Below are 10,839 nucleotides of genomic sequence, written 5' to 3'. Positions count from 1 at the left end.
ACTACGCGGAAGGAGGGCTGAGAAAGAGAGCAACAAAGAGGGAGGGATGAAGAGGGATTAAAACCAAACCGGGCATGTATAAGGCGGAGACGCATGCACGCGGGGCCGTCACAATATTCTCACCGGCAACGGCAAATAAACATTCTGTCTTTCGTGGATGACAGACGGGTAACGTAAAGTGAGTTAGTGGATTTCAATGATGGCGTCACATCAGTAGCGTGTGAATTACTTCCGCCCTTTCAGCTAAGAGGTAAGTGGGTATCCCTGTTAGCGTGTAAATAGCCCTGAACTTCCTTTATTTTGGATTCACTCTATTTGAGTCGGTTGATTGGGTTGAATGAAACTCCAAAGCTGGACAGTCAAACCCTCCAGCATTTCAATCGTGGAGGGTTCCTCCCACACCTTTTGTATTAATCATTGTTCATCCCCATCCAAGCCCTCCACCTGGGGCTCAGTCTACCGAGGGGGGCACGGCTGGTGATCGGGTGAGTCGTAGCGGAACGCTGTGATGTCGGTGGTGGACGAGACCGCCGGGGATCTCCCGGTGAGGGACGTGGGCTTGTTGAGAGGAGGGCTGATGGTCGCTGTCCCAGGTGGGTCTACCGGCGGAAATTGCAAACATTTGGTTGCCGTGCACGCGTGCTGAACGTACACGTTCGTCTCCTCAGATACGGTGCGGGACGGGAAGCCTTGGAAGAAGCCCCAGGCCTGGAAGATTAAAGGTGAGGACGATGGAGGAGGTCCGTCCTCTCAAATTGTATCTCTCCCTCTGAGAGTTATCTTTTATCATTTTTAGGAGATTTTATGAGGATCCATATACGAGGATCGTTATTTGTAAAGTTGAAACAGCAATCGATGGGACACCTATCAAATGCCACACCTGAGACCTCACAAAAAGGGACATTATCCAAACCCCAAGTGGAGGGTGTTTGGGTTGTTCCTGCCCCAAAAAATGTTGAATTTCGCAGACATGGACTTTTTATGTACTTAAATCACTAAATAACACTACGTCAAAATCTCTTTCGTGTTGAACAGTTAACTTTTGCAAAACAAAAAATGCCAGCGTACACCCACTGTGTCTGCTGCAGAGCGCAAGCGACTGTTCCGGGTTCCCAGGGAGCAGCTGGAGGATCAGTGTCTCCGTCTGCAGGAGGAGAACAGTCTGCTGATACAGCACACACGCACACAGGAGCAGAGGCTACGCAGGTGTCTCTCTCTCGCTCTCTCTCACAAACACATACACACACAAACACACACTGACTTTACAGCGGGAAATGCTGACAATTGTAAAAAGTCATTTGCTAGGTAATCCCCTGCAATTCCCCAGCAGACCCCTAGGGGGCTGCAGTTCCCAGTCTGAGAACCACTGCCGATAGCCTTGTTTTAAACAACTTCTGAGTTTTGCAAAAAATAACAATGTACCTCAGTAAAACATTGCGTTATTGCAAAGTACCTTAATAAAAGGGTCTAATTCAACCTTTTCCTCCTCTCGCAGAATGTCCACCAGACTGGTGCGTCTGCGGGAAGCCCGTCCGGGGACGGGTGGGGTCAAGGAGCGGGACATGGAGGAGAACATCCAAGAACTAGAGACGCGCGTGGCCACTCTGGAAAGCCAGAAGGGGGCGCTGCAGAGCAAACTCAGCCTGGCCAGGCAACAGTTCATGGACCTGGGGGGTCGAAGCAACTACAGGTTCAGCAAAGGTTTGTACGGGCGTAGGTGGATGGAGTACCTGAAGTGGTGGGTGTCGGAAGAAACGTACATATAAATATACATGGGGATGAATAGTCACTGAAGATAACGGAGTCAACGTCTGTCCAATACCATCTCTGCTGCTGTCAGGCCGGGGCATGGATGGAGAGGGCGGAGTCAGCAGGGCAGCTCAGACTGCGCCCCCGCGCTACGGCCCAACTCTGGAGGACACCAGGGGAGAGATAGAGAGATTGTAAGTGCCTCGTGTGTGTGTGTGTGTGTGTGTGTGTGTGTGTGTGTGTGTGTGTGTGTGTGTGTGTGTGTGTGTGTGTGTGTGTGTGTGAATCTGAATATTGAAGTATTTGGTCTATATTGAATCTCGAAATTTTATCTTTTTTCTCTCGTCTTCTCTTTCACTCTTTCCCCCCCGGACAGACACTCTCTGCTCAGGTCAGTAACCGCTCGCAGACTCGAAATCGACCGAAGCTGAAACGCAGCTGAGTTCAACGTTTTGATCGTTTACGCAAAATGGATTTGACTCCTGACGCTCGCAAACACCCCATTATCCGAATGAATGGACGTAGATATCTCCAATTAGTTCTTCCATCTCCCCCTCTCTCTGCCAGTAGGTCCAGTGTGATAGAGACCCAGCAGGTCCGGGTGGCAGAGCTGGAGATGGCTGCTCAGGCCCTGAGGGACACGCTGCGAGAGAAGGAGCGGGAGATCGAGGGATCCATGAAGGAGATGAGGAAGCACCAGGCCGACGGGCACAGGTGGGCGCGGACCCGTCCTCCCCCCGCCCCCTATGGATCCGGAGCGATGCCGTAAGACGCCGCTCCGTGTCTTCACGGTCGTTCTTTTTCGTCCTTCAGACTGACCATCAGGGACAACGTGGACCTGATCAAGCTCCAGAAGCAGCTGTCGGACAAGAGCGCCGCCCTGAGGGTCACGCAGGAGAAGTTCAACGACCTGCAAGAGGTTCCGCTTCCTTTGTTGCCATTCCTTCAGTAGCGCGTGTTTCCATATTTAATGACTTGCGAAAGGGCCACTCTTAGATTCTGCCTTACATCCTTTCACCACACGGACTTGTGTATAGAAGGTTACTCCTCTCTTTCCTCTCCTCTTTCTTACCTTCCTGTAGTTTCTTTCTGTCTCACTGTCCCAGCTCGTTTCATCGATGCCCGTCATTCTCTTTTCAGTCTATTCACTTTTTTTTCTTTCTGTTTTTAATTCTGACCCTGCATACCCAGGCATATGAGAACCAGCTGGAGGAGGTAAAAGCGCCCCCCGACACACACACACACACACACACACACACACACACACACACACACACACACACACACACACACACACACACACACACACACACATTTCAAGTGTCAAAAACAATAAGCAAGTGATGATCATTTTTGTATTCCCTGTCTTTACATGCAGGCACACGTTCAACGTGTGTGTATTGCTGTTCATCTAGACGTCTGCGCTGTTGTCTGTGATGTTACCTGTGTGTGTGTGTGTGTGTGTGTGTGTGTGTGTGTGTGTGTGTGTGTGTGTGTGTGTGTGTTGACGATTTGTACAAACGTACCGCGCACGTGTGTGTGTGTGTGTGTGTGTGTGTGTGTGTGTGTGTGTGTGTGTGTGTGTGTGTGTGTGTTGACGATTTGTACAAACGTACCGCGCACGTGTGTGTGTGTGTGTGTGTGTGTGTGTGTGTGTGTGTGTGTGTGTGTGTGCTCCCCTCAGAGCCAGCGGCTGCTGAAGGAGAGCCAGGCCGCTCTGCTGCAGAAGGTGGAGGAGCTGAGCGAGCAGCTCAAGCGGGAGAGACAGAGAGCACTGGCGCTGGAGGGACAGCTCACCTCTGCCACGCTGTCCCTGCAAGCCCTGCACGAGGTGACACTAGCTCTCCTTCGGATGGATAGACGGACAGACAGACAGATAGATAGATAGATAGTTAGACAGACAAACAGATAGATAGATGGATAGATAGATAGATAGATAGAAAGACGGAGAGACATAGATAGATAGTTAGACAGACAGACAGATAGAAAGAAAGTTGGACAGACAGACAGACAGACAGATAGATGGATAGATAGTGAGATGGATAGATAGACTGACAGACAGAAGGATAGATGAAAGATAGAAAGACGGACAGACAGATAGATAGACAGACATAGATACATAGATAGATAGATAGATAGTGAGACAGACAGACAGATAGATAGATAGATAGTTAGACAGACAGACAGAGAGACAGGTGATAGATAAACAGACAGACAGACAGACAGATAGATAGATAGATGGACAGATAGATAGATAGTTAGACAGACAGACAGATAGATGGATAGATAGATAGATAGATAGATAGATAGATAGATAGATAGACGGACAGACAGAAAGATAGATAGTTAGACAGACAGACAGATGGATAGATAGTGAGACAGACAGACAGATAGATAGTATAGATAGTATAAAGGAGTTGTTTCTTTCATCCTGGTTCTCTCAGCTCCAAGAGAGAATATCAGACCTGGAGGGAGAGAAGGCTCTGCTGAAAGAAAGCTACGACGCTCTGCTGGAGAGGTAAGAGCCGGAAGGACCTTCACCCCCTCTTGTCCGTCCGAACCGGGGTTTAGGGAATAGAGACGTTCGGAAAGGAGAACAGAACGGGGGACAAGACTAGAGATTTCCGCTCGTCCATCCGTCTCTCCCTTTCACCCGTCTTCCCTTCCCCAGCACCTTGTCGGCCGGAGGGCACGACGACGACGACCGCGGCCGAGGGGACGAAGAGGGAGAGCGGGGAAAGGGCGGGGAGAGCGAGAGAGGGGACGGGTGGAGGGCGGACGTCCAGAGGCTGGAGGAGATGCTGCGCGTGGAGAGGGAGGAGCGAGGGAGGCTGGAGGAGGAGAAGGAGCAGCTGCTGAGAGCGGAGAGAAAGGAGGCGTCAGACGGGCGGACGGAGACGGGTGGAGGTGCTGCAATGTGAATTCCGTCTTGAGGATAAAGGAGAAAGTGAACAAATGATCTTCAAGCAGAACGCTTTCTGTCTTTCTTTTGGGATACTTTTTTTAATATATATATTTTTTTCCAAAGGCCCATCAGAGTTCTCGAGCAACAAGGAAGAGCATCTGGAGCAGGAGGTCAGACGGTACCGCGAGCAGGTCTCCGGGCTTCAGAGCCGGCTGGACTCCGTCACTCGGGTCAGGGGAACGCCGTGAATCGCAGATTTACAGTTTCGGGAGATCTTTTGCGCCCGTTTAGTTTCTAAATTCAGCTCCGACTTTCTCGCATCCAAAAATGTCTCTCTCCCCCTCTCTCTCTCTCTCTCTCTGTCTCTCTCTCGCTCTCTCAGGAGTTCGATATGAGCGTCGAGGATCTCAGCGAGACTCTTCTTCAGATCAAGGTTGACACCATCCTCACTACAATCCTTCACTCATCCATCATCTATCACTGTCACTTTCAACAAACCTCAGGTTCCTCTTTTTATTTTCTATAAATTTTGTTTCCCCCCGCCGCGACAGGCCTTCAGACTCCAGCAAGAGAGCCAGGAGGGCCTACGCTTCCTCGGGGCGGGCGGGAAGGTGGAGTCGGAGGCGGAGGCGTCCCGCGAGCTGGCGGACGTCCAGGCGTCCCACGCCGAGACGGTGCTGGAGCTACAGAAAACCAGAGACCTCCTACAGCTGGAGCACCGCATCAGTAACGGCCTGCAGGTACTCTCATCCCAACACGCGCACACACACACACACACACACACACACACACACACACACATTCAGTACTTTACAGCTTTATATGCACTTGCTTCCCATGTAATCACCGTTCAATTTCATCTCTCTTCTCTTCCTCTTTCCACCTGGGTTGACGCGTCACCACACCCATCAAACTTGAAGGAAGAGTTAAACACTGTGAACCAGAGAACAGAGAGAGAGAGGGAGGAGAGCAGGAGGAGGGCGGCCGAGAAGGACAAGCTGCTATCGAAGAGGGCTCTTCAGATCAACACGCTGCAAGGTACGAAGGACATCTTTCAGGGAGTTTCCATATTTCCAGTTCCACCTTTTTGGCCAGCGGGCGACGGCGTGAATTGATTGGCGTTGTTCCGTTTCAAAAGCCCAGCTGAAAGAGCTGGCGTACAGCCCCAAGAATTACAAACGGACCATACCACTCCAGTACACCTGGCCGGGGGGAGACCAGGAGGTGGTGCAGCCCATCGAGGACGACACCTCTTTCTCGCAGCTGAGGCCCGGGGAGGCGCTGTTGGAGATCCACCTGAAGGTCTCCCCCTCCCGAAAAAAAACAGCCTCTCGGGACTGTTTTTCAATGTCGTCCATTCATTTCTGCCTGCATAAAACAAAACCCAAAATAGATCTAGGTGCCAAGCGCTTTCTCGCTTTTTACGCTTTTTTTTAAGGCGGCGACCTTCACCCCAGCGGGGCTGCGGAGCATGGGGGACGCCCGCGCCGAAGGCCTCGTGACGTTCTGCACCTACGCCCTCCTGGACTTCGAGGTGCACTCCACCCCCCTGGTCTCCGGCCCGCAGCCCAACTACGGCTTCACGTCCCGCTACGCGCTCTCGGCCCGCGACCTCGGCCGGCTAGGGGGTCAGGGGTCGCGGGTCAGGGTGGAGCTCCACCAGGCGGTGGGAGGGGTCCGGTTCGTGACCCGGGGGAGTGGGCTGATGTCCCTCATGGACGCCGTGGAGAGGAGAGGGGAGCGCATCGGCGGGAGCATCAGAGTCGCAGGTGAGAAATAAGGAGAAAGAAGGTTCCCCACGCACGCACCAACCGCACAGTACATAATTCCTCTTCGTCACCGATACGATATAAGACCAAATATTGATGAGAATCTGTTTCATTTAGGACCGGTTGCCATGGTAATAAATGATCCATTTGGAGAAAAAATAAGGGGGGAAAGCAAGACGTGAAATTGGTGTTTTCTTTGGAAAATTTCTCCCCATTTTTCATTTTCCTGTTCCTCTCTCTCTGTCTCACCCCATCACTCCCAAGGCTCGGAGGGCGACGTCGCTGGCATTGTGGATTTCTGGGTGCGTCTGTTCCCCCCTGCCGAGCCCGTGGACCACCGGGCGGAGAGAGACGGCGGCAGGGTGAACTATCGACCGGCAGCAACGCAAAGGGGACCTGGGCTGTGTCATCTGGGCTGGCAGGACACTGCGCCGGGGGTAACCGCCAGGATTAAAACATTGCCTTTTGTATTTACGGGCTTTTTGGGCTGTTTTGGCAGCCCGGGGTTCAAGTGACCAAATGATATCTTCGGCCCTTGAATCTAGACTGACAAAGACATTAAATCACTCCTGTCAAAATGTGAAGGGGTAAGAGGCGCCATCAATTTTAGGTATATAGTGTAAAGCAGATTTCTAAGCCATAAATTGTACCATATGCGGTTTTTACAACCATTTTACGGATCTAGGAGGCGACCGAGCTGTTTCTGGACCCGTTCACCATGTCGCCCACTGATCATTCGCGCCTTTCCTCGTGCCGCAGGAGCTTTTTGACTACGGCGGAGGGATCCCCAACGAGCTGGTGATCGCCATGGAGCGCTGCGTGGGCCTGAGCGCACGCTGGCCCGAGCTGCTTCCCGATGCCTACCTGACGTACCGCTTCTACGACCTGCCGCCGCACGTCTCCCCGACCGCCCAGTGCGCCGCCGACCCCGTGTTCAACGACGCCGTCAGCTACCCGCTGGCGGTCACCGTGGACGTTTTGCAGTACTTGAGGTATAGCAGTCTGGGAAAAATAAACTGAAATAAAATCAGCTAAACATCTGACGGGAGTTTCCGGGCAGAATGTCTTATAGGATATTTGAACATTTTCCCCAGCTCCGGCAGCCTGTGGGTGTATGTGTTCGACGACAACGACGATCAGATTCCGCCGGCCTACCTCGCCAAGACCCCCATCCCCCTCCGGACCCTGGCTGCAGGCAGGGAGATCAGAGGTGGGGGAGAAAGAGATAGTGTGGTGGGAAAAAAATTCACCCTGGAGAAGAGATAATTCAAGATCATTATTATTTTTTATTTTGTTTTAATTTATTTTATATTAATTATTATTATTATTATTATTATTTCTTAAATTATTATTGTGTTATATTTTTTTTTTATTATAAAAAAGACCTGGGTTTTTCTCTGCAGAGTACAAGACTGTTTTTTACCAGGATACATGGCGTCTTTATAATCGGTGTTCGTGGTGTGTGCTGTGTCATTTTTTCCCTTAAGTAGAGTGTTTGACTGATTAATAGTGGTGTTTACCAAGTTGGCTCTATCTCTGAGGAGTGGTATTTGGAAAAGAACGGGTCACACTGACCAGATCCTTAGCACACAATGACAGTCCGTGAAGCAATCCTTAACTTAGTAGATTTCCACAACAATGGTAAAAAAATTAATAATAACACAGCGACTGCGGGGAATGACTTCAATATGGAATGATAACGAACTCCTTGCTTTGTGCGCTCCCAGGCGATTACGTCCTGAGGGACGCCAGCGGCGGCCCGCGCGGCATGGTCAGGGCCCTGATAAAATGGAGGTACCCTTTCCAACCGCCGGCGGCCGCAGCCGTGCGGGCCGTGACGGACAGAGCGGAGGGCGAGGCGGAGGGACACGGTCGAGGCGCGGACGGAGCCGGCAGCGACCAGCAGAGGGCGACGAGGAGACGGGAGGAGAGCGTGGAGACTCAGAGGCCAGTGGCAAAACCCAGGGCGAAGGTGACGAGTTCTCGAAAGTTATCCACGGCAAGAAGGTCCCACTGATCCTTCGAAACGTGTTACGGAACAAGTCGATTGACGATTCATATAATTATAACACCGCACGGTCCTTCTGTTTTTTACACAGACTCAGACATTCGAGCCCCGGCTGGTTAAACCGGCGGAAAAGGAGGCCAAATCGCAGGTACGAAGGAATCCACCGCCGCCGATTTCACGACACAATAATTGTCGACGTCAACAATACACCCACCCTCTACCTTCATCCCCAGCCGCGACCTCCGCCCATCAAACTGAGGAGGCCGCACGGCTCCGTCACGTCCCCGGCTTTGCCCCTCCCTTCGCCGGGCCGGAAGAGAACCACAAAGAGGTTGCTTGGGGATCACATTTTGTTTGAACTTGTCTTTAAAAAGTTCTTAAAAAGTATTAAATGGAACCATCTGACGCCTGCAGACACCCTGGGTCTGTGGGGATTTAGCCTTTGAGGATATATTAACATGAGAACCTATCCTCAAATGAAGGTGTGGTTGGTATGACCGAGTGGCGACTCATTAAATACTTATTTTTGAAGTGCTTTTTAAGTGATATGCATTATCCCCTAGCGTTCCTATTGTTATTTTCCTTGTCTCGTTGTTCTTTCAGGTCTTCTGAGAGGTCTCCCCTGTTTCGCCGATCCTCTACGCTGTCAACCACCAGCGTCTTCAGCGACGGCAGGCATCAGGTGGGAGCTCGTTCATCTCGCGCTGTTTCTCCGCGGGGCTAAAATAATGACATTTGCCGGAGCCTCCGCGATCACCTAGGAAGTACGACAGTAACATGGAACGTGGGATCCCATCGGTCGTATTCCTTCTGTTCAGGACATTCCCACTGCGGAGCAGGCGTCCATGGAGGAAGAGGCAGAGGAGAAAAGTGGTACGTTTCTATGTGCAGCTCAATAACAAGCCTTACTTACAAAAAAACGATATGTTTTGCCACCATTCAGAATCACGCAAAAAAACTTCTAAAAAAAACACATCAAATGAGGCTGCGTGGTTTGATTGAATCGACACTGTTGACCGTCCACGTACCTGTATCCGAGCTAATGTGCCGTCCCTCAGAAGCTGCGGTCGACGGCGAGGCCCTGGACTCCCCGGGGTCGAGCAGCTCGTCCAACAGCGACATCGTCATCGTTCCGCCCAAGCGGGCGCTCAGGAAGGTAAAGCACACGAGTGAGGGAGGGAAAACAATAATGGAGAAAGGGAGGAGGTTGAACGAGGGGGCGTCTCAACGGGACCCCCTCTTTGCCCGCAGGGCGACAAGATGAGGGTGGAGATCCTCTCCCTGACGTTCGGACCCTCCTCCCATGTGGCCCGCGACGAATCCGTGCAGCGCGTCTACGTGGAGTACCGGCTGCTGGGCGTCCCCGCCGAGACCACCGAGACGCCCATGTCCCTGCGCAAGCCCCGGGAAGGAGAGGAGATCCACTACAACTTCATGCGAGGTGGACGCAAAAAAAAAAAAAAAAAAAAAAAAGTGGAACCTCGAACCTGCCTATGACCCTTTTTTGACTTTATGTTGTAATTCCTCCGCTGTGTTCTACGTGCTCCTAGTGATCTACGTGGACGGCTCGGGGTCGGCTCCGCTCAGACAGTATCTGTACACCATGCTGGAGGGCACCGACCCCAGCCAGGGCAGGTACCGTCCACTCTGCACGCACTTCTCATTTGTGTGTATGTGAGGGAGAGAGAGAAAGACATCTGACAGTCTACCAAGTGTTTGTGTGTGTGTGTGTGTGTGTGTGTACTGTATGTGTATCACTGAAGGTTAAAGTTCACGGTGGTCAGTGAGCCGATGGAAGATGACGAGGAGTGCGTGGACGTCGGACACGCCTTCCTGGACCTGCAGGAACTGCTGCTCACGGGAAACGACGTCACCGAACGTCAGATCGACAGTGAGTGTCGACACACGCACCCCTCTGTGAGGCATTACGAGCGGGCGGTTGTTATTTACCTCGATGCGTGGACCCGCCTCACGGTCGCCCTCTTCCTTTTTTTTGTCCCTTAGTTGTGAGTGTGGACGAAGGGAGGGAGGTCGTGGGAAAGCTGAAGGTGTCTCTGGAGGCGGCCAAAGCTCTGAGGGCGATATACCGGGAATTTGGTGGGGGGGGGGAGGCGGAGAAACGAGGGGAAACGGACGAAGAAGAGGAAGAGATGGAGGAAAGAGAACCGAAAAGCGAAGACCGGATACAAGTCCTTGAGTACGACGACGACGACGGTGACTTGTATTGAAGCGAAACAGAGATTAAATGTGTGTATTGGATTCCAAAAAGGAATTATTTTTGCTTCTGTTTCATTCGACATCTGCAAAAGAAATTAAATGAAGCCTTTTTTTTCAGAAAGGCATTGAAGGTGCATCCCCGATGTTTCATTTCGCAATTTAGCAAATTTTATGTTCGTCAATTCCTGATG

The 10,839-nt window shown here is 51.6% G+C and overlaps 1 protein-coding gene across 1 annotated transcript; it reads left to right on the top strand.

Moving 5' to 3' along the window:
• Positions 1-508: 508 nt before the first annotated feature.
• rpgrip1 (RPGR interacting protein 1) lies at positions 509-10,659 on the top strand (the record flags this gene model as incomplete). Its single annotated transcript, XM_080023178.1, has 30 exons — positions 509-593; positions 669-722; positions 1,089-1,206; positions 1,496-1,701; positions 1,841-1,943; positions 2,317-2,463; positions 2,563-2,668; positions 2,941-2,964; positions 3,434-3,580; positions 4,194-4,267; positions 4,421-4,656; positions 4,778-4,884; positions 5,037-5,087; positions 5,206-5,394; positions 5,575-5,692; positions 5,793-5,956; positions 6,093-6,423; positions 6,688-6,860; positions 7,183-7,415; positions 7,518-7,633; positions 8,151-8,395; positions 8,523-8,579; positions 8,665-8,762; positions 9,035-9,113; positions 9,250-9,304; positions 9,490-9,587; positions 9,683-9,872; positions 9,982-10,066; positions 10,195-10,322; positions 10,436-10,659. The coding sequence occupies 30 exons, from the start codon at positions 509-511 to the stop codon at positions 10,657-10,659; spliced, it is 4,041 nt and encodes a 1,346-aa protein (XP_079879304.1).
• Between the last annotated feature and the right edge of the window lie 180 nt (positions 10,660-10,839).

The sequence above is a fragment of the Zeus faber genome (genome assembly GCF_960531495.2).
Source record: "Zeus faber genome assembly, chromosome: 22".
Lineage (NCBI taxonomy): Eukaryota > Metazoa > Chordata > Actinopteri > Zeiformes > Zeidae > Zeus > Zeus faber.
This window is presented reverse-complemented; position numbering and strand designations above follow the sequence as displayed.